The following is a 25,101-nucleotide window of genomic DNA, read 5'->3' on the forward strand; positions in this document are numbered from 1 at the left end:
TGAATATGAAGTTATGGTTCGATGGTAGTCATGATGGATTCTTTGTCTATTTGTCTTCGTCAACTGTTGCACCCCAAGATGAGTCCAAGCTCCGTGAAGAGTGTTGCTAGTACTGAGTGCCAGAACAGAAGAGAGAGAGAGAGTTGCCATGGTTTCACTTTTTTATGAACTTTGTCATGTGATCAGCTTGCCTGAGAGATGGCATCTGATTGGCCAAGTCAGAAGAGAAGTTGCCTGCAAGCACTAATCAGCACGGAGTTTACAAGCCAAAGATATTCAAAATCTCAAACCACAAAGTGTCGTTGCATCAACATTGTTTTCATCTATATTACAATTGCAAGAGAAATACATGATAGATATTTTGTGGTAAAAAAGTTAAACACAACTGAATTTGTTGTCATATTAGTAATCATTATGTACACAAAAATGCGGTTCTGGATATGACCTTCAACTATATCCGATGGTGAGGCCCCAGCTTGTGGGCTTTGGGGAGTGTGGAGTCACCCTTTAATTGCCATTGCTCCCAGGTCCACTCTGACACGGAGTGGTAGTATCTGTTAGGCTGTTAGGGTCCCAACTATGGGTTAAATAGAAACCGACTTGTAAAAAAAATATATTCTATTAAAAATAATTGTTCTTCAAAATCACTGGATTCGGCATTAAATAACCTGAAAAGGGTTGATATGCCGTAAAACAAAAACAACCAACAAAAAATGCAGTGGAATTATTGATAGGGCGATGAGAACCAATTTGTGTGAAAGAAGTGAAAGACAATGGAGATGGATGAGAATTAAGATGCGGAGAAAATAGATTTGGATGGTGAATCTATCAAACATAGATATTAGTGATGGGTCGATTCCAATATTTTTAAGATTTTTTTTTTTTTTTACAAGGGTGTCACCACTTATCAAGGCCCAGAGGCCACTCGAGGATAAGGGTTAATAGGTATACATTAGTCATTGTGATTTTAGCATAGTAAACAGTGGGAATTTTGTAACTTGGATTACTTAGGAGGACGGTTCAATTAGAACTTGTTCACATTGGACTTTTTCTTTTTTTTTTTTTTTCATAGGTATCAACTCATTATCAAGGCCAAGAGGCCACTCAAGGATAAGAGTTAAAGAGTGTACAGTAGAAATTGGATTCTGATACAATTACTGATTCCAATTCATCATAAATCTCTAAATATTTAAATGCTAGCAGTTCTGCCCGGCTTTGCTCGAGCCCTACGTACTGTTCATAACTTTATGTTTATATGTATATATAAAAAAAGTATGAATATGTACAGTAATGCCTTTCTATCTAATAGGCTTCCTTAACTACTATAGAGAAAAGTTGGTAGAGACTGTAGACGTCAAATTTGTTTTAACTTTGACCCCAATTTTCATCCCTTAAAATTTATTTCTTAGGCTCAAATCAAATTAAAATGTTTGACCCATGTCCAAGTAACCTACATCTAAAATTTCAAGTGTTTAGACTCATAATTGGTGGAGGAGTTTGGTAGAGTCTGCAAAGATTAACTCTGTAAATTTTGACCTCTTGCCAGCAAAATTCTTGCCCAAAAATTGATTAAAAAGCTTGCTGTATGTTTGAATACCCTTTATGTAAAATTTCAAATGTTTAAACCACAAAATTGGCTGAATAGTTTGCTAGAGACCGCAAAGCTAAAATCTTTTGAACTTTGACTCCTTGGAAACCAAATTTTCAGCAAAAAAAAAAAAAAACGATTAAAAAGCTTAAATACACTTTATGTAAAATTTCAAATGTTTAGACCAAAAAATAGACTGAGCAATTTGGTAGACACAGCAGAGGTCAATTTTTTTAAAACTTTGACCCCTTAACATTTATTGTTTGGGCTCAAATCAAATTATAAAGTTAGATCCATGTCCAAGTAACCTATATCTAAAATTTCAAGTGTTTAGACCCAAAATTGACAGAGGAGTTTGCTAGAGTTCTCAAAAGTCAAATCGTTGAGCTTTGACCCCTTATCAGCCAAATTTATGTCCAAAAGCTAATTAAAAAGATTTTCCCAAATCTCAATACCCCTTATGTCAAATCTCGAGTCTGTAGACCGAAAATTGACAGAGTTATTTGGTAGGAAAGTGTACACAGACAGACACACACACAGACATTTTCAATTTTATATATAGATTAGCAGTTCACCCCGGATGTTAGGAGGTGTATGTTGAGCAAAAAAAAAAAAAAAAAAAAAAAAGCGGTCAATTTTTTTTAACTTTGACCCCTCTTATAACCCCTTAACATCTATTGTTTTGGGGTCAAATCAAGTTATTAAGTTAGATCCATGTCCGAGGAACCTATATCTAAAACTTCAAGGTTTTAGACCCAAAATTGGCGGAGGAGTTTTCTAGGGTTCTCAAAGGTCAAATCGTTGAACTTTGACCTCTTAACAGTCAAATTTCTGGCCGAAAACCGATTACAAAGATTTTCCTAAATCTCAATACCCTGTCTATCAAATTTCGAGTCTGTAGACTGAAAATTGACAGAGTTATTCTGTAGGGAAATGTACACAGACAGACAGACAGACAGACAGACAGACACGTTCACTTTTATAGATATATAGATAGATTTAACTATAAAGTTGTTTTTTTTTTCCAGACTACTGTAAAACACATGTTAAATGGGCAAATATTTTCTTAAACGTAAAAACACACTTGTGTGTGTGTGTGGGGGGGGTTGTAGATTTTAGTTTTATTGGTTGTTTTTATTTTATTGGTCGTTTCAAATCAATAAATCTTTATTGTTTTATTATTACTACCAGCAGTGGAAGATTTTGTTTCAGATAAAATAAATAAAAAATATAATTAAAGGAATCGTTTTTGGCATCAGAGAATAAACACTAATGGAATTGCAGTGTGATGTATGAAAATGAAAATTGGTTAGTGAGTATTGAGGACATGCGTTGCATGAAGAGAAATTATATGAGAATGATACGATTGATATTTAACATAATCTGGTCAGTATAGAAAGATTTGTGAAGACTTCAAATGTTTGGCCATGTTGAACGAATAGATGAGAATTCTTGGGTGAGTCGATGGATTTATTTGACGAGGGAAAAGGAAAGGAAGTCATAAGAATGGACTTGAGAGAAAGAGGGATAAATAAAGACCTGGCCAGAGATAAGTTAATTTGTAAGTCAATTTCTTAGAATTGTTAAACATGTCAGCATGTCAAACGAATGATGAGAGCAAGTACCATATTTTGGCATTTGCACTTTATTTTGTCTTCTTCAAAATTTTGTTCCTCCTTTCTGCATTTCTGTTTTAGTCAACAAAGAAATTGTGTGTCCGTTATGTGAACAAGTTTCAAAGAAGAAAGAGTGGACCCTCGCACATCCGAATATTTCAAAGGAGAACAAGTTTGCATCTTACAGCAATACCCAGAAAACAAGTCTCCCGCCTCTTTTACCAAAAGGGTGAATACTTTCATTTTCATTTTCTGTCAAGCAGGAAAAAAAAAAAAAAAAAAAAAAAAAAAAAAAAGCTTTTATAAAATTGAATAAAAATTGCTTTTTACACAATTTTATAGAATTGCAAAAAAATTGCACAATTTTATAGAATTGCAAAAAAATTGCACAATTTTATAGAATTGCAAAAAAATTGCACAATTTTATAGAATTGCAAAAAAATTGCACAATTTTATAGAATTGCAAAAAAATTGCACAATTTTATAGAATTGCAAAAAAATTGCACAATTTTATAGAATTGCAAAAAAATTGCACAATTTTATAGAATTGCAAAAAAATTACACAATTTTATAGAATTGCAAAAAAATTACACAATTTTATAGAATTGCAAAAAAATTGCACAATTTTATAGAATTGCAAAAAAATTGCAAAAAAATTTTTCACAATTTTATGAAATTGTACAATTTTATGACATTGTATAAAAATTAGATTTTGCACAACTTTTCATAATTTTATAAAATTGAATAAAATTTGCATTTTGCACAATTTGAGTGCAGATTTGCTAGACCCCGCCCCTGCACCCATAGAATATGATTTAAAGAAAATGTATATTTTTGGTCTAGTTTCAATGATGTAATTTAGGACAAAATTCCAACCCTGTTTTTTTTTTTTTTTATATTTATTTTGTTTTTTTTACTCATATTTCCCCCTAACAAGGCATCTCGCCACTCGGATCTAAGGGGCTACTATTTGGGATCATGCCTAGATGACAAGATGTTGGTTTACATTATATTTAAACTTCTGCATATCAGTACAGTCAAGGAAGCAGGTAGCAGAAAGGGAATTCCAAAGTCTAGTTGTTCGAAGGAAGAAACTATTAGAGTAGAAATCTTTCTGGCATTTAGGGATCTCAACAATGAAGGGGTGAGATTTTGTTGCTAAGCAGGTTTGTCGAGGATATGTATGTTAACGTGCACAAGTGCAACAAGTTCATCAGATCACATTTTATTAAACTACTTGTAAAGCAGGCACAGAGATGCAACTGTTGAGGGGGCACAAGTGCAACAAGTTCATCAGAGCACATTTCATTAAAATATTTGTAAAACTGGCACAAAGATGCAAAATTGGGGTGATGGGACAGGGGTTAGGGCTTAGTTGACAAAGTGGGATCTATTAGATTGGAAACTCTTTTTTAGAACCTATCCGAGAAAAAGAGGCTAGAAGTAGATGCACCAGACAAGATGTGGCAACAATACTTTATACATTGGCAAATGGTGGCTTTGTAAAGGTACAGGATACTCTCTGGTGTGAGTAGTTTTCTAGCTCGATAGAGGGAACCCACCTTCTTTGCAGCAGCATTTGTAATGTCCTCAGTTCCAGTTCATATTTCCTGTGAATGTTAAGCTGAGGAGTTTGAGGGTAGAATTCTCATGTAGGATTGTATTTGTCATGCATATCAGTGGTTGAAGAGGTGTCTTGTAATTGTTAAAGGAGAGCAACTTAGTTTTACTAGTATTAAATGCTACCATCCATTTACAGACCCATTCCACTATTGTCTGGAGGTAATTTTCTAGATTTGTGTACATCTGTTCTTCCCTCATGCATGTTATAGAGCATTGTATCATCAGCAAATATACCCATCTCGGACACAATATTATCAGGGAGGCCTTTTTTGAATATCAGGAATAATCGTGGTCCAAGGATTGTTATTCATATTTATTTGCAAACGAAACATTTATGAATCTCCCATCGTTTTTCAGGCAAACCTTTTTGGAATTGTACGTGAAATGTAAATGGAGTGGTGACCCGATACAAACGAATGGCACCAAGACAGCAGAGACGGCCATGGAAAACGATTTCTTAACAAAATCTATGTCTAGTCTTTCGTTCAAAAGATCAGATTCCAAGAATTTTTCAAGTAAAAAAGATCCTTTCACATTCTCTATCTAAACGGATCAACAGCGGGAAAATATTAAAACTTTCACATCCGATTGCGGATAATCAAATTTGTTGTGATGACCCTTTGAACTTATTTATTAAAATTGATTTGGAGCATTGTAGAAAGGCAACTATCAAAACGATACCGTTTTTTGTTATAACATTTTTTGTTATAACACTTTTTTTGTTATAACATTTTTTGTTATAACACTTTTTTTGTTATAACACTTTTTTTGTTATAACACATTTTGTTATAACACATTTTTTGTTATAACATTTTTTGTTATAACATTTTTTTGTTATAACATTTTTTGTTATAACATTTTTTGTTATAACACATTTTTTGTTATAACACATTTTTTGTTATAACATTTTTTGTTATAACACATTTTTTGTTATAACATTTTTGTTATAACACATTTTTTGTTATAACATTTGTTGTTATAACATTTGTTGTTATAACATTTTTTGTTATAACACATTTTTTGTTATAACACATTTTTTGTTATAACATTTTTTGTTATAACACATTTTTTTGTTATAACATTTTTTTGTTATAACACATTTTTTGTTATAACATTTTTTGTTATAACATTTTTTGTTATAACACATTTTTTGTTATAACACATTTTTTGTTATAACATTTTTTGTTATAACACATTTTTTGTTATAACATTTTTTGTTATAACACATTTTTTGTTATAACATTTGTTGTTATAACATTTGTTGTTATAACATTTGTTGTTATAACACATTTTTTGTTATAACATTTTTTGTTATAACATTTTTTGTTATAACATTTTTTGTTACAACATTTTTTGTTATAACACATTTTTTGTTATAACATTTTTTGTTATAACACATTTTTTGTTATAACATTCTTTGTTATAACATTTTTTGTTATAACATTTTTTGTTATAACATTTTTTGTTATAACACATTTTTTGTTATAACATTTTTTGTTATAAAATTTTTTGTTATAAAATTTTTTGTTATAACATTTTTTGTTATAACATTTTTTGTTATAACACATTTTTTGTTATAACATTTTTTTTATAACATTTTTTGTTATAACATTTTTTTGTTATAACACATTTTTTGTTATAACATTTTTTGTTATAACACATTTTTTGTTATAACACATTTTTTGTTATAACACATTTTTTGTTATAAAACATTTTTGTTATAACACATTTTTTGTTATAACACATTTTTTTGTTATAACATTTTTTGTTATAACACATTTTTTGTTATAAAACATTTTTTGTTATAAAACATTTTTTGTTATAACACATTTTTTGTTATAACACATTTTTTTGTTATAACACATTTTTTGTTGAATCATGAACAAGAGGCTAAACACACAAAATAAAAAATAAAAAATTTTTTCTTCACTAAAAATGTTTTATGAATAGAAACTGGCAAATTTTCTTATATGTACATTTTTTTTATTATAAAAAAAGTTTTATTTACAAAACGTTTTTGGAATGGAGGATGAAAGAAATTATGTTACACGAAAGGCCGGGCAGCTCCGCTAGTAAGCAATAAAACCACAAAGGAAAGAAAAAATTGGTCTTGAGACAAAATCTGTCCTTTTGTTTGTTGCTCTGTCTAAACTACTTCAAATCCATTTCAAAATGATTGCCTTCACCCCCCCCCCCCAAAAAAAAAATTCTGCGTTCCTAATTTTGTTCAAGACTTTACCTCACTGCTTATTTATTTGTTGGACGAATTCTTGTCAGGAACCCTATGAGTATTTTCATGAAAATCCAAGCTTGTTTTTTTTTTTTATGGAAGACTTCAAGCAAAGGAAGAGTTGTTATCAGGTATGTGTATAGTGTGATGATGTATGGAAATGCCATCTGACCATTGAGAGTTGAGGATATGTGTTGCATGAAGAGAACTATAATATAAGAATGGCACAATGGATGTATAATTAAAAAAGGACAAAAGTTACAAGGTTGATGAATGCATTCTCCTATAATAAAACTGGGTTATTATTCAGGAGAGATGAAGAAACCAGAATATTTTCATAAACAAATGTTCATAAATCAAAAATGCATTTTGTAGGAATTTTCATAGAATAAACATTATATTGTGAAAGAATTTGTTGTTACATTCAACTCATGAGGGCCAAAAGTGTGTCCGTCTACCATATGATTCATATTCATTTTTTGACTAAATGACCTGCAGGTCATACATGTACAGCCCCCCCCCCCCAAATGTCAATAAAATTCACAATCAAAAAAACTTCAATCTATTCTTGACTTGTCCACCAAGTTTCGGTTTTAAAATGTCCAACAGTATTTGTTTTATCATGGTTCATGTTGTAGTCTACAGGGAAGCAGTTCAACGAATGAAAAATTTATTTGAAAAGAAATCCTGTTCATAGAAATTCCATTCAATGTTTGAGGAAAAAAGGGAAATTCTTTTCAGTTGTGGTAGGCAAACGAGTTTTTGATTTTACTGCATCCCAACCAACATAAGGTAGGTATAATCTAGTTATCTTTATATCTATAAAAGGAAGAATGTGTGTGTGATGACACTTCTCAACCTATATACTCAACAAATTTTTGATCTACAGACTTGAAATTTGGTATACAGGGTATTTAGACCTTTTTAATTCATTTTTATCTGGAAAAAGTGCTGCTAAGGGGTCAAAATTAGAAAATTGGTACGTGGAGGCTGTCGGAATTTTATCTGTTCGCTAACTATTTCATGACTGAACATGCGCTGATTGTTCATATGTTAAAAATAAGGTTTGAACACATCTTTGGAGATTGTGTTCAATTGGGCTAATGGTTAGCATACTTGACTTACTGTCTTTAGGTTTTAGTTTCAATCTCAGCGCAAGTATTTTTTTTTACTTACAAGAAATGAACTGTTTAGAAAAAACAATACTCAGTTTCTTTGTTTTTTTTTAAACATCATTTTTTTTACAAAGAATGTAACGTTACATTTAATACCGGGCAACGCCACGTACATCTAATTTTTTTATAAAGAAGAAATTTCAATGCTTGTCATTTATCCTGAAATAGATTTTGGACATTGTCTTCTGACACAGTTACATATCCTAAAATTGAAGCAGGATGTTATCTCCTGATGGGTTACTAATTTTTGGAATCAGCTGTTTGTTGCCTAACTCACCAGGAATTTCTCCTAACCTGACATCCAACATTCGGATCAACGCAGTAATCATTTAAAAATTAAAAACAAAAAAAGAAAATTCATAATCTGATTAAAAATTTATTTAACTCTTTTCACACAAAGATACATTTATGAAAAACGTAGAAATAATAGCCGGCCTTTTTTTCTTTTTTGAAGGCCATAAAAAAATAATTAAGATGACAAAATAAATAAAATCGAATCAATTTGAGGCACCCAAGAATATGTTACAACCAAAATGACACATTTTGTCTTTAACATTAAGATTTTCACTTTTAACAGTTTTTATCATTTATCAGAAATTAATGACTTTTATAATGAAAAATCCAGTATTAGAAAAAAAGTTAATGCTAGTTAAGATAGTCAACAGATCAAGTTTTAAATTTGTTTTTGTAAGCAAAAATAATATTACTTACTAAATTGTTGTGTTGAGAATAGTAATATATCCAACTATTATGAAAATTTATTGAGTAGAAAAACTGATATTGTGTTTTTAATAAAAGTTTATTGTTATGGGCTAAAAATGTTGGTTGCCACTTAAAGGTGGCCAACATTTTACCCTCTGAGTTATGTCTTTTATACTGGAAATTTTACCATTGATATTAACACATCTACGAAAAATGCAATTTCCCCCAGTTTTTGCAAAAATCACTTTCAACTATAAATAACCTACTTACTAAATTTTCATAATATTTGGATATATTACTATTTATGACATGACAATATTATTTTTGACATGACAATATTATTTTTGACATAATTAATATTTTTGACATGACAATTAATATCATTTTTGACATGACAATTAAGTAATATTTTTGACATGACAATTAAGTAATATTTTTGACATGACAATTAATATTATTTTTGCTTACAAAGACAAATTTAAAAACTCCATCTGTTGAGTATTTTATCAAGCACCAAATAATTTTTATAAATAACCCAATAATTTTTAAATATTGAAATATACTTTTTGTTAAACATTAAACTTTGTGACAATGTTTTTAAATATTGAAATATACTTTTTGTTAAACATTAAACTTTGTGACAATGTTTTTAAATATTAAATTATAATTCAATCTCATGATACTTGTCACATGACAAAAATATTAAATATTGAAACGTTTTTTTTAAAGCAAAATGTCTAAAGAAATGAAACAGTGGCTATTAGTTCAACTTTGTAAATACCCCTTCCCCATTTTTTACTTAAATAAAAAAAAAAATCTGCAAAGGTAAAGTTACAGATGCACACATAAGCTGCATTGCTTTGTTCAGAATTCAATCAGAAATTAAAAAGCAGTTTGATAGCAAAAAACGGGAGCTTGTCAAGAATTGTCCTTATAAAAAAAAAAAAAAAAAAGAAGAAATAAAGAAAAACTTGTATGATGTATGTATCCATGATGGAAAGAAAATATCGTAAACAAAAAATCATGTAAGTTAATTATCATGTAAATTCGAATAAGAAAATAAAATTTTATGGTAGACTATGAGCAATACCATCTTGGAAACAGTCCAAAAGAACAAGGGAAATAACTCCAAATCAAAATTTTAGAAAGCTACTTTTAACATGGGGGAGACGAAGGAGAGAGGGGGACATTCGTAAAACTCAAATTTGCTTAAAAATAATTTTCTTCCTAAAAATAAAACTACTTGATCAATTTACATGGTTTTTGGAAGATGATATTTTCTTTTTATCATAAGTTATATACATTATACAGAATTTTCTTTACTTCTGTTTTTTAATAGAGAAGTTGGTATGCTGGACAAAAAAAAAAAATGTCCTTTGGTTGTTGCTCAATCCAGGGTGCCTCAGGATGTATTTGATCCATAAAATCTCACTTTGATTTAAAGGAATTCATGAAAGACAATTAAAAAAAAAAAGGGTTTTTCTTGTGTGCGATTTCATTTCTTTTATTTAGAAAGCGTTTTTTTTTTTTGTTCGTTTTTTTTCTTCTTCGGATCCAATTTATTTATGAAAAGAGTTTATTAATAAACAGGTAATCAAATTAAATAAAAATTAGTTATAATTTAAAAAATAAATATAAACTTACAAGTTTTAATTTTTGTGCAGCTTTAAAAATGTTGACTTTGTTAATATTACTAATGTTTAATAAAACAGTCTTTTCCCTTCTCGTTTGAAGAGCGGGATGAAAAGATGTGAAGATGCACTTTCTGCACTTGTGCCCCCTCAATGAAAGGCAGCAAAATTACACCTTTTATTGTACAGGTCCGCAGATGCTGAAAAGGTTTTCTATTCTAAATTGCATCTCATTTGCTCAAACTGCTTGTCTTTGGAATTCTTTACTTGCTCCCTGACTGTTCCAACATGCAGAAATTTAAATGTAATGTGAACAAATATCTCGTTGCACAACTCCCCACTTAGAATGCCCCTAAAAATCTGGTTTCTAGTTGACAGTAGCCCTTACACCTAGTTTAGGATGAAATGAAACACAAAAAAAATTCAATAAAATTTTTTTAAATAACTACTTTATCATTTTGGAGTTTCCATAAAAAAAAAAAAAAATAAAATAAAATAAAAAAAATCGGGATGGGGGGATATTAAAACATAAGAAAATTTATCAATTTCAATTAAAACTAATGCTTATCTACTTAACTGTAATGTTGAAATTAGTAAAATATCCAAAAATTATGAAAAATGATAAAGCAGAAAATTATTAATAAAAATAGTTTCCAAAAAAAGTTTTACTTAAATAATAAAGAAAATTTCAAACTATGAGTTATTTCCCTTGTTTAAGTGACTTTACAAAAATAATAGTCGATCAATCGATGGTGAAATTGTCAAAATACGTTTTTATGTTTTATGACAAAATTTAAGTCAATAACATTGGTTTTTAATTTTGTCGACTTTCGATCTATTTTTTTGGAGAACATGCACCATTTTCTAGCAAAAGAATAATTGGAAAATTCGTCCTGTGAAAAAAAAAAAAAAAGGGTGTGTGTGTGGGGTGGAGGCTTATCTTTAATTTGACAACTTAACTTAAAATGTGCGCTTCTTATATTTTAAACCTCCCTCCTCCGCGTGTGTCATGCAAGTTTAACCAAACTCTAAACTTGTGTCATTTTCCCACCATGTCAGAAGGGTGACGGTGCATCTTGTATGTTGGGATATGATAAAGAAAATATTCCTAATTTTTGTCTAATCCAATTCAGATTTTTTTAAACATAACAGATCAGAAAATTGAGAAAAGTCAAAAAAAAAAAAAAAACGAAAATTTGTTCAAACATTTTTTTTCAGATTGTCAAAAAACACAAACAGAAAAAAAAAAATACAGGCAAAATATTGAATATTGATTAAAAATCGATAAAATAAACTATACAAGAACAATTGTTCGATTGAGAATAATTTATCCATTCTAGAACATTATTTCAATAAATCAAATTTTGAAAAAAAAAAAAACAAAAACAAAAAAAAAACAAACTGAATTTCAAAATTAGTTGTTAAAACAATTCGACTGAAATAATATTAAATTTTTGCAAAAAAAAATTTAATAAAAATAGAAAGTTATTTCATATTTTAGCCTTTTGTTTCTTATAATTTGTAGATTGACAGTACCCCCCCCCCCTGGAGGTAAGAAATAAGAATTGAAAGCCATTAAATTGCATTACACGCTTTCCTGCCTTTTTTTTTTTAAATGATTTAATTATCTATATATTAATATTGTAGTACCTTTAAAGTATTACGTACGTTTGTCACGGTTTCTAGATAATTAATTATTCGATCAGATCTTATTTATTAAAGCAATAGAAGGTGATAACATACTACAAACATTAAATTTGTGTATAGAGACTCTAATTTAATGTTCGTAGTATGTTATTACTAGTGCTATGACAAGACAATATTCTTTTATTGGCTTGACTCTCGAGTATATATCTGACACACAGACACAGTTAATCGAGAACCACATCACTCTATATAAAAACATATAAGATTTTAACTGATATATACTCGAGAGTCAAAATAATGAAAAGAATATTCTCTTGTCACAGCCCTAGTTATCACCTATACAGAATAATTGCATTGACGCACTGGTTTCCGTTAGATCATCGAAGTTAAGCAACTTTGAGCCTGGTCATTACTAAAATGAGTGACCATTTGGGAATCTCAGCTGCTGTATGAGCTTTCTGCTTATCTCGGCACTGTTTCCGGTCGTCCTGGACTTCTTGCCACTTCATTCAAGCAGTGCCGATTCAGGTGAGGTATGGTTGGAAATCGCGCAAGCCTTGCCTCACAATCTCACATGCAGCTACTCTTACAAGGTATCCATTGTCTTTTGAGACTGGACGAAGGCTTCCATGTTATCACTTTCTATTCTACTTTTTAATAAATAGGATCTCCTGATCACTGAAGATACAATGTAAAAAAAAAAATAAATAAATAAATAAAATTAAAAAAAAAAAAAAAAATGATGTCGACTTTTGGCCATATGTGAAACTAAAATATACCTTTTTGATGTTCTGGCTAGGATCCAAGTGTAGTACCTGTTCTGTCTAAAGATGGCATAATGATATCGTGGGGTTTCCGTTTGCATTGGGCATCCATACAATGAAAATATTTCACAGAATCCTATAAGGATATTGGAGAGAAACTGTAATAACCAGATGTATTCTGACACTACATTAACCAGATTACTTAGATAATTTTACTGTTTTAACAAAAGGGCTCTAAAATATTGTGGGGTCTCCATTCACACTGAACGTCCATAGAATGCCCAGTAGCAATGTATTACATATATCTGGGCAGGAGCTGCTAAAAACAGCCTATCCTGCTTTGACAGAGTACAAAATAGACTTCGTAGTTTAGTGGGGGATGCCCTTTTCTCTTCACTGCAACCTCTCTCCCACAGAAGAGATGTTGCGAGCCTGTCATTGTTTTATCGTTATTTCCATGGCAAGTGCTCGTCTGAGATCCAATCTCTGGTCCCCCCTTGCCAATCTTTCACGATAAACACCCGTCTAGCTGAAACCACTGTCAATAATTTTCTCCACTCTTTATCTGTGCTTAAATCAAAATGTAGATTCCATGAACAAAGCTTCTTTCTTAGAAGTGCACGCCTGTGGAACTCTGTTCCGTTTACCTGTTTCCCACCTGACTACAACTTGGATGTCTTCAAGTCCAACATAAACAAATTCCTGATGAACCGCACACTTAAGTAAGATACTTTATCAGATCTCCATTACTAACGATTACTATGATATTGCCCCATTGATTACTGTACACGCAATAACTCTTGTCCCCGAGTGGCCTCCAGGCCTTAATAAGTGGTGACTTCCATGTAAAAAAAAAAAAAAAAAAAAAAAAAAAAAAAGAAAGATGTTGCTGTGGAATTTCCACAGGTCCTGCTAGTAAGGATAAATATTCAAAGTTGATCATGAAAAATACAATCATATTAACTTGTGTTATCTATTGAATTTGAAAGGCAACACCAAAAGAAATTTGATGGTAAAAATTTCAATTTTTATTTTCCATTTTCAGTTTTATGCAATTTTTTCTTCTTATTTTGCTTCATTGTTTTCTTAAACAAACAAACAAAAAACAAAAAAAAAGCCATTAATTTTTAAAACTTATATTCTTAAAAAAAAAAAAAAAAAAAAGGTTCAATAATTTTACATTTTAGATAATTTAATATAAATTAGTGACATTTAATACAAAAGATTTAAAAACCATTTCGTATCACAATTTAAATACAATTACCAACATCTTACACATTTAAACAATTAAACATGCTATCAAAAGTTTAAAAATCAATTATTACAATTCAACATACAAGAATTAACTGATTAAAAATTCACATAAATATTTAAATACACCAAAAAGAACTTACGAAAAGAAATTTGAATAAATGTAGCAATCTATTAAAAGAAATCTACAAACTAATTAATGAGAATTAGCAAATTAAAAAAAAAATTATATCTCAAATAAATTAGTGATCATATTTTTATAAACATTTTATAAAGCCACAAGAGTTAATGTTTAATGGAGACTGAATTTATGAAGGTATATTTCACCAGGTTATATTGGTATGCCATCATGAGATATGCTTCACCAGGTTGTATTGTTATAACTTGATAAAACATGTTTTATGATACTTATCCAGAATCTCTCCTTTATTCATAAACAAAAATCTGTATGATGTACGCAGCTGTGATGGAAAGATAACATTGTATTAAAAAAATCATGTAAATAAAATAACGTTTAAGCGATTAATGGGAATTCATAGGCTTTTCACAATAAAATTCTCTCAAGTTTAAACTGTTGAGATATTCCACTTTTCTTGGATTCTCCTTAAAATTGCATTGCGAGGCAGTCACTACTTGATTAGCCATAAAACTTAGTTTGCTTATCTAAAACTAAAACTATTTGATCAATTTACATGATTTTTGGAAAATATTTTCTTTCTGTCATGGGTATGCACATCATAGAATTTTTTATTATTTTTTAATATAAAAAGAATTCTATACAAGTGTTGGTTTAATTGTAATAACTTGATGAAACATGTTTTACAAAGTTTTATTACAATGCCATGAGACACGTTTCACGATTGCCAATTTACAACTTTTAAAGCAAAAGTATGGATTCAAAATCATCACACGTTCAGGGAAAATGGATGCCATTTTTTTTTTAAACTGTAAAACATCAACATGAATACTGTGTTTCAAAAACAACCTACAATCTGTAGGTTTTGTTAGGAAACAAAATCAGTTTCTTTAGCGTAAGATTTTTTGTACAAATAAATTAAAAATAACGAAACTTTGATGTATCTAAAGAAAAATATCTTCTCAAAAAGTGAATAACATTGCTAATATTATTTTGCTGAAACATTAAAAAACAAAATTCTACTTTATAAAAATACAGATTCAAAACTTTTTTGAATCATCAGCAGATAAATATATTGAAGACTGCAACGAGTTATGTTTGAAGTTCATTACAATGTAATCTCATCGCAAAACTCTATTAGATACAAGACAAGCTAAAAAGAATGATAATGTTGAAAGATTTCAGTAAATTTTAATTAGAAAGTATTTATCAACACAATGTGCCAAACCAGAATGGTATATCGTGGTATGTCTGTCTTCAGAAAACCTATTTGGAAGAGGGGGGGGGGGTTAAAAAAAAAATTTTCAGTATGTAAAAAAAAAAAAAAAAAAAAAAAAAAAAATTCCTTAGTAGTTCTATACAGTCATGGCTGATGGAACAAAAACAATTTACCCTTGTAAATTAAATAAAGGATTTTCCCCAAGTTCAAAAAGATGCACCTGAAGAAGGTTGATGGTTACATTGGCCGAAATGTAAAAAGGAGACGAGTGTGAGAAGAGAATGATCCAAAAAAAGATTAAATTGTTCTTCCGTGATGTTTACAACATTTGGAACAAATGTTGTAAACATCACGGATCACAATGGAGAGAGAAACAACCAATATCAACCCGTCATCAAAGAAGTATGCTATTATAATATTGCTGGATATTTAATAGTAACACCCAGTACTTATCATGGCCCAACTAAATATCGTCTTCTCAGTCTCCTCTCTGTTATTAGCTAAGTTTTTGAAAAGTGTGTTAACAGCAAGTTCATTTTCTTAAAATCTGGATCTCTTTAGTGCCGTTCAAAATGACTTTCATCAAACGCGGATCTGTTGGTTTATGAATAATTTACGAGAAAGTAGTGCCATTGTCAACATAAACTTGAGGGTTATGGTATCGATGGTAAAGTTCTTGACATTATTAGATATCCTGAGCAAAGCTTGCGAGTAACTCTAAATAATACCTCTCCATTCTCTTTTCATGTCAATGCTTGTGTTGCATAGCGTTCTATTCTAGGCCCAACTCCGTTTCTTCTCGATAAAAGTGATTTTCCAGAGAATATTATAAAAAAAAAATTAACATTTATGCTGATGGTGACAATCTTTGTTCTCATGTTGCTTTTCACCTTAGGGCCAGTTAAAAAAATATGCTGCTAATCTCAAAGTTGATCAGAGTTCACTTATGGATGAGGTTTATAAAATTTTTAGGTTTACTTTTCCTCCTACCTATCGAGACTAAGATGAATAGGTTTATCCTGCATTTGTGATCATCAGTTTTTGTTCTTGTTAGCTTCCTGCATCAGATGGCTTCACATCTTGTCTGGAGCGATTTCCATAAAAAAATAATTGCAGTTACTGTATAGCGAGAGAAAAGGGATGATTCTTATCTTTTTTTTCCCCCCCAATGGTATTACGTATAAAAAGTGAAAGCAATAATTCTAAATGAACTAGTAACCTGGTTTTGCAATTCCAATCAACGCTGATAATAATTGTGTTACTTCCATCTTTATCCAAGTGAGTACAAAATAAACAATGATAAATTTTTTAAGATTTTTTTTTGTCAATGTGAAGATGATGATGATAGTGATAGTGATGGTCTGAATATGAGAATGGTAGCACCTGAAAATTTTCAGAATGGAAAATTTATAATGGTGTTCTTTCCTTTTTATGGAAAAGATCATCTGTTTTACACATCACAGCCTTTTACAAAATTCCCACAAATAAAAGTGAAGTAAAATACGAGAATTCAAAGAGAGAAATGTAGGAGTTGAGAAAAAGAGAGATTGCAAAAAGAGTATAAAAAACAATGGAGATAAAAAATGAAGATAAATAAAACAGAATTCAATGATAAACATATCGCAAAAAAATTAAAAGATGAGACTGAGAGGAGAGAGAGAGAGAGAGAGAGAGAGAGAGAGAGAGAGAGAGAGAGATGTCAAAACAGAAGGAAAGGAGAAAGAAAAAGGAAGAAGAATGAAGAAAGAAAAAAGAGGTGAAAGAAGAGAAAAAGGTAGAGAAAAGTATAAAGAAAGAAAGGTAAAGAAGAGAGGACAAGAAAAAAAGGACAAGAAAAAAAAAGACATAAAAGAAGGAAAAAAGAGTAAAAAAAACCCTTCAAATTGATGAAGACAAAGCATATTAGAATGTCATTTTTTTTTCTTTTCTTTTTTTGTGTATCATTGGATGGATGACACCAAACATGTCGACAAGTGAGATCACTCAAAATGAAAACACAAACTAAAGCTGAGCAAACAAGTTAAACAATTCCGATGTTAAATTTTAAAAAGACAAGAAAAAAAAAGGTAGACATCACTTCCAAATGTTTATAAAAAGATATCTTCATTTTAAATCTATTAACTACCTAATTCAGAACTATTTAGAAGTTGATGTAACATCCCAAAAAATGTTGGTCACACCATTAAAGTACACCTAATAATAACATGTTTTTCTATTCAGATTTTTCCATAAACTGTTGGATATTTAATCCAATCTTTCCTAATAAATAGAAATAAGTGATTAAAAATTTTGGTTCTTGTCCAGAATTACCTTTGTATTAAAAAACAAAAATAAAGAAAAATCTGTAGGGTGTACATTCCCGTGATGAAAAAAATAACATATTCCAAAATTCATGTACATTGATCAAATAGTTTTATTTTTATAAAGAAAATCATTATTAAGCAATTAATGATAATTTGAAGGCATTACAACATAAATCTTGCAAGTTTGAATTATCTTTGAATTATCTCTCTTTATTTCTTGAGATTGTATTCAAAATGGAGACACATGAGTAAAAGTTGATTTCATTATTTATATTTTATTTATTATACAACTACTTGATCGATTAAAATAATTTTTGGAATATATTTTTGTTTTGTCAAGGGTACATACATCATACAGATTTTCTTTGTTTTTTTTTAATATATGAGAGAATTCTGGACAAAACCCAATTTTTCTTTATTTAATGAATAAATATTTAAAGTTTGGATAGGAAAAACTGAAGACAAATTTAAAAACGCAGAAAATGGATGAATGAAAAGAAGATCCAAGCGCACGGCTTATAAGCAATAAATACGATACCTAAGAGAACATATTTTTTTATTGTAAACTGTTCTCTTATCCAATGCCAACTCGTGCATAAACGGGTGCACATATCAGCCTTTTTGGGCGACATACAGGGATCGACCAAAATGTGCCATCGAATCTTAGCACAGTTAGGACGGCAGTAGCCAGAATGGGTCAATGATGGATGAGAATATGCCTTTTCATATTTCAGGAGTCGCTAGGGGTTGGACTTGCTGCAGCAGCGGTGGTGGTAGTTGTAGAGAAAGCGTGTAAGTTGCCCATTTGACTGAGGCCACTCTGGATGTGGTTGATATGAATCTCAACATTATTTTGAAAAGAACTGAAATAAAAATTTTAAAAATGTTAAATTGGAAGAGATTTGTAAGTATAAATGGAATACGAAAATTATATCTGTTTTGTTTAATTTATTAAAACAAATTTATTAAAACAAAGAAAAGTAACTAACAAATATATTGAGAAAAGTGAGAACAAATGAATGGATGAATGACTTTGGGGCAATTTTACCCGTATAATGCCCCCTAGGGGTGCAACCAAAGTTATCCCGGAAAATCTGTTCTGGCAAAAATTTATTTTTACCATGACTAATGTTCGTGCAATTTTTTTTTTTTAAATCTAAGACGTGGTTATTGAGAAAAGTGCGAATGGACTAACGGTCTAATCTTTCTTATGTTGGAAGACCTATTACATGAGAAATGCATTTCAAGAAATTAATAGACAAACTTGTGCAAAATTATCAAAGAGACAGATTTCAAATCTGTGTTGATAAATTTAAGGGCTTTTGTATTAATGTTCACATGAAATAAATGTGGGTCAATCCGCGGACCTTTATTATTCCTGATATTCATAAACGACCTCCCTGGTAAAATTGTCTTTGAGATAGGTATATTTGCTGATGACATGACACTCTATAATAGACTTAAGGGGAAAACGAATAAATACATATCTAAGGAAATGGCAAAAAATCGAGAGGAAAACCTCCAGTCTGTAGTGGAATGAGGCTGAAACTGGATGGTAATGTTTAATGCAACCAAGACTAAGCTTATTTCCTTTAATGATTACAAGAAAACTTTTCTTACAAAAAAAAAATAAAATAAAAATAAATTCATAAAACTTATAGTAGGTTGATGTTATATTTTTTATTTATTGTATTTCAATTTTTTTCATTGTAATTATGAGGTGCCTTCAATAAGTTTCTAGACTTTTTTGTACAGGCATTTAAAATTGTTGTAGACTCTTGAAAGTTCAGTATGTTATTGCTATACATGTTATAGGATGACTGACCAATTTTTATGATTTCCTTTAATAATTACAAGAAAATTTTTCTTACAAACTAAAAAAAAATTTTATTTAAAAAAAAAAAAATTCATAAACGTTATGGTAGGTTAATGTTATATTTTTTATTTATTGTAAAGGTTGGAACGATAAAATTGTTGTCCTAAAAAAGACGATATAATTCCATTTCTGTTTGATGAAAACCAGATTTCATCTACTAACGGGCCAGTGGTGTACAAATCCCAAGAGCGATCGGAGCCGTCTATCATGTCTGAAAGTGACAATGTTCAATGAACACGATCGGAGATGCACCACTGTACAACTCATGCTCTTTACCAATCTAAGTTATAACAACAGGACCATTGCCACCACCCTCAAAATGCAAATCTAGACAGTTCAACACTTGAGAGCAAAGCTCAATGAAGTTTCTGGACATGGTTATGGTCTTTGGTGAGGGCCACATCATGCCACCTCATATCTTCGAAGTTGGTTTGAAAGTCAACACCAAAGTATACTTGGATGTGTTGAAGAATGTGGTGATCCCTGGTGCAATCAAGTGGATGCTGGCAGACCCTGGGTGTGACAGCAGGACTTTGTGCCAACTTACAAGTCCAAAGAAACCCAGGCTTGGCTTCAAAAGTGTTAAGACTTTGTACCCTTCTCTTACTGATTCCCACTTCCTCCGACTGAACAACTTCATTTAGTCATATGTCGAGAACATCACCAACATGACCTCCCACAATACCAAAGCCAGCCTGATTGCTGCCATCCACCAAGTTCCTGCTGGCATTTGTGGAAAAGGCATGCTCCCAGTTCTGGACCCGTATCGAGGTGGTGATTGAGGCTGAAGGCAGCTACATTGACTAGATGTTAGCTCTACTTTATAATCAAGTTACCTGAATTGATTTTTTTCAATAAAAGTTTTAAAATAAAGCTGTAGTATAAATTATTTAATTGTAATTCATTATTGAGACAAATATTATTTAATAATTTACTTATTGCAGACTATTATCCTCGTCTTTTTTAGTTGTTGTTTCACGTTGACGTTTCGGCCAACCATACGTCTGGCTTTCGTCAGGTGGTAATCGCGATGAGATAGGAACTCTGAATCTCCTAACTGCATCCGCAGCAATTACTGCCTTCCGTAGTTGTTGTCTCATCACGTTTTAGCCAAGTAAGCCTCTGGCCGGCTTTGGGTAAGATTGAAACCGCTATCTTCAGACAATGCTCACCTGGAACCGTAGAAATTCAATGTCTCTATCCTCTGAGCGATCAAGGTTGAATCTTTTGGTCTTATAAATCCATGTTTATTTATTATCTGATCTTCCATGGTCGTGTCTGTACCAAATGGTATATATATATTATTTTAATTGGAAATCATTATTGAGATGAGTATTATGTATTATTTTTTATTTTTTTGCGGACTATTATCCTCATCTTTTTTAGTTGTTGTTTCACGACGTTTCGACCAACTATTCCTCAGGCCTTCGTCAGGTTGTAACCGTGACAGGATAGGAACTTCGAATCCTCTAACTGCATCCTCAGCAATTACTATCTTCCGTTGTTGTTGTCTCACCACGTTTTGACGAAGGACAGGGAAATAGTTGGCCGAAACATCATAAAACAACACCTAAAAAAGATGAGGACAATAAACAAGATGAGGACAATAAAAAAGACGAGGACAATAAAAAAGATGAGGACAACAGTCCGCAATTAACAAAGCTTTAGTGTTGTTTTCTTTAGGGCGACAATTTTATCGTTCCACCCTGTAATTGTAACAAAGCGCTAATTCTCTTTGCAGTAAAAAGAAATACAATTCATTGGATGACTGTTTCTGGTTTTGAAATCAGAAATCGACAAGCAACGTTTATCAAAACACTTTTGCCCATTATATTTTAGGTTGGATGCTTTTTAGGAGAGGGAGTATTAATTTGCTTTCAACATTTTTTTTTTAATTATCAATTTTTATTTAATTTTTTTATTACAAATAATCAAATCAAACTTATTTAATATAACTGGATTTTTTTTTTTATTTGAAAATGTTAAAAATAAAAATGTTTGAATTGTTGCGTGTTGAAACTGTACACACACACACACACAGGTGGTCTACGGGTTAAAGTACTGAGTGATGCGTGTAAACCTGTCAAAACTGACATTGCCGAAGGTGAATAGGTCAAGTAGTTGATCTCATAGCTGTTGAGGTTAAACACCTGCAAGAGAACAGGTCAATATAAACAAGCAAGTTGGAAGAGAAGCGAGTTAGTCAAAAAAGCAACAGTAGCTACGAGTTGTCGCTGAAATCCATCCATCTCTTGCTCCCCCTCCTGTCTACCGACTGAAGCACGCAACACAAAGCGAGAAATAAAGAAATTTTATGTTTTTCTAACAAACGATTTTTTCATTGCGAGTTCTTTTTTCTTGGCTGACGAGAATCTTATTTGTTCAACCAGGCTACATCACAGCATTATCAGGTTGAAATATCAAGTTTACTAGAAAGTTCTTTCAGTTTTTAACTTTTAAATTCAGATGAACATATCTCAGTTCAAACAAAAATTGATCGAAATAAGCACCATCAGAATCAACACACTTTCACCAACGCAAAACAAGTTTATTTATGTCAGCAACATAAAAATTTTGCGCTTCGGTGGCAATGAAGTTGTTGAAAACGTTTTTGATATCGCTTAGGTTTTTGAAGCATTTCTCACGCAGAAAGTTGCCAAGATGCTTGAAAAAGTGATAGTCGGTAGATGAGAGGTCTGGACAGTATGGCAGATGAGGAAGACTTTCTTTGCAAATTTTCTGCATGATTGATTCCCATGTGTTGAAACTAGTAAAATTTAAAATTCTGCCAAACTAAGTGAACAAAATTGATGAGGAATTGTTTTGGATAAACACTACTCGTCAATTTCCAATTTCAAAAGTGGTCGGAAGCAATCATCAAATATTTCTCTTTTGATCATTTTTTGCATCAACTGAAGCAGAAAAGAAATGACGACGACGGTTGTACTTACTTGATATTATTGCCATCCAAATTTTTTTTAATATCATTTAAACTGTCTTGAAGAGATCGAAATTCAAAAGAATTGAAGTCATTCACAGCAAATGTCTACAGAAAAAAAAAAAAAAAAAAAAATCTAAGTGATTTCTCTCAAGTAAGAATGTGAATGTTTTTATTTCATTTATGGAAGAAGCAGCACGTGTGTGGACGGAGGTGCGGGGGTGGGGTGCAAATTGACAGCTAATTCATACATTCAACACAGATCTATCTTGGGGGAAAGTTTTCTTCTTTGCTAAGAACCACTAATAATCCTGATTTTAGTTGTATTTTATTCCATCAAAGCTACCTAGTATTTACAGATTGCTTTTGATAAGCATTCCAAACCAAAGATATATTTATATCACACTCATTTTATTAGTAATATAGTGCATCTTACACAGGTTTCATTGAATGGTGAAAATTACCAAACAATTCATCAAAGACACATTTTTTCCTCAAGAAAAAGATTTCTTTTTTCCTTAGATTAAAAATGATGAAAAATTGGTAGAAAGAAATAGAAATCTTTAAAAATTATATAAGAGTAAAGATCTTACTCGTCATTTAAATTGTTAGTACCCTTCTGGGAGGGGGGGGAATTCAGAGTCCACAAGGAGAATTTAATTATATATCGCCATATTTTTGAATTTTCGTATTTACGTTTGAAATTGATTATTCATAACAAATGCGTAATGTTAGTCATACAATATTAATAGAGAAAAAAACAAAAAAAATTTTTTAAAGTCATAAAAGCAAAAAATATTTGTTAAAAATTGTAGGTTATTTTATTTATTTTTATTGCATTTTAACCACAAACAAGGCACAGTGCAACTTTGATGCATAGAGCTACTATATGGGACATAATTTGCAGGAATACTATGTAGGGAGTTGAGCAGCAGGATGTCTGTTTACATTGCACTTGAACTTCTGCGTGGTAATATAGTCAGGGAAGCAGGAACCCAGAAGGGAGTTCCAAAGTCTAACAGTCCTACTGAAAAAACTATTGGAGTAGAAGGCTTTCTTACAACTAGGGATAACTACTGTATAGGGGTGGGATTTTTCTGCTTGTCACGTTTATTGGGGTATTTATGTCGAGGGGGAACAAGGGCTTGTAGTTCGTCAGAGCACCTATCATCAAAATACTTGTAAAACAGGCAGCAGATGCAACATTTTGTCGATGGGACAGTGGTTAAAGCTTAGCTGACAGTGCGGGACCTATTAGGTTGGTGACTCTTTTGAGCTCTGCCTAAGGGGGAGAGACTAGTCACAAATGCAGCAGCTCAAATGTGGTAATAATACTCCATACATGGACGAATGGTGGCCTTGTAGAGGTACAAGATGCTCTCAGTAACTTTCTAGCACGATAGAGAGAGAGAGAGAGAGAGGCCACCTTCTTTGCAGCAACCTTGGCAATGCCCTCAATGTATCTGTTCTAACTCATGTTCCCTGTAAACGTTAAGCCGAGGAGTTTAAACAAAGTACTTTCAGGTAATGTATCATTAGCCATGGCTATTATCGGTAGAGAAGGTTTCTTGTAATTATTAAAGGAAAGAAGCTTAGTCTTGGCAGCATTGAATGTGTGACCATCCATTTTTGTCCCCATTCCGCTACAGACAGGAGGTCTTCCTCTAGTGTTTCTGCCATTGCCTTAGATACATGTTCATTCGTTTTCCCCTCGTGTTTGTTATAGAGCATGATGTTGTCAGTGATACCATATGATCTGATTTTCATGAGAAGACCATCGTGCCATACCCTTTCAAAGTCTAGGGCTACTGCCTACATTCCCCTGTTTTATCCAGTGCATGGTATATACGTTCAGAGATTACAGTTAGGGTATCTGCAGTAGAATGGGCTTACCTAAACCCATACTATTGGTCGGTCAGAAGTTTAGCAGCTGTGAGGTAGTGGACTAGAGCTTGATTAATTATGGATTCAAATATTTTGGCGAAAAGAGGGAGGAGGTTAATGGGGCGATAATTTAATGGGCCAGTTCTTCCGCCAGAATTTGTGTCAACTGATACCACAGAAGCAGTTTCCCAGCAGTCAGGATTTATAAATTGTTCCAGGAAGAAACCATTCCAGAAAAACCATCGATGCCATGAGGATAAAATTGTTGTGTATACATTGTTAACTTTTTAAAAAATCAATACTGAAACTTCTAAAAAAAATTCTTTTATAAATTTATGTGTCTCTGATGAGTTGTTTGATATACCATTCAACGAAACACGTGTAAGACATATATCAAATAAAATGATATGAATGTGCTATAAGTATACTTGTGATATTTCAATTGCTTACAAATGATATATTTTTAACCAAAATTTACTTATCAAATTTCTGTAATGTTCAGATACCAATTACACCAA

The 25,101-nt window shown here is 31.3% G+C and overlaps 2 protein-coding genes across 3 annotated transcripts in view; one reads left to right on the forward strand and one right to left on the reverse strand.

The window, feature by feature from the left end:
- The window catches only part of LOC145292859 (uncharacterized), a 41,929-nt gene extending 36,359 nt beyond the window's left edge, over window positions 1–5,570 (forward strand). Inside the window, exons 8-9 of the mRNA XM_080138963.1 lie at window positions 3,286–3,433; window positions 5,185–5,570. Of these exons, the coding sequence (XP_079995089.1) occupies window positions 3,286–3,433; window positions 5,185–5,374 (338 nt within the window). The 3' untranslated portion in view covers window positions 5,375–5,570. The remainder of the gene's footprint in view (window positions 1–3,285; window positions 3,434–5,184) is intronic.
- A 12,233-nt stretch (window positions 5,571–17,803) lies between these two features.
- Window positions 17,804–25,101, reverse strand: part of LOC145292861 (protein lin-9 homolog) — a 77,812-nt gene continuing 70,514 nt past the window's right edge. For both annotated transcript variants that reach the window (XM_080138966.1, XM_080138965.1), the window contains exons 15-16: window positions 22,713–22,807; window positions 17,804–18,748 (exon numbers count right to left, since the gene is read on the reverse strand). In XM_080138966.1, the coding sequence (XP_079995092.1) occupies window positions 18,616–18,748; window positions 22,713–22,807 (228 nt within the window). In that variant the 3' untranslated portion in view covers window positions 17,804–18,615. The remainder of the gene's footprint in view (window positions 18,749–22,712; window positions 22,808–25,101) is intronic.

The sequence above is a fragment of the Euprymna scolopes genome, chromosome 14, assembly GCF_053919585.1.
Source record: "Euprymna scolopes isolate OS-2025 chromosome 14, ASM5391958v1, whole genome shotgun sequence".
In the NCBI taxonomy this organism is placed as follows: Eukaryota; Metazoa; Mollusca; class Cephalopoda; order Sepiida; family Sepiolidae; genus Euprymna; species Euprymna scolopes.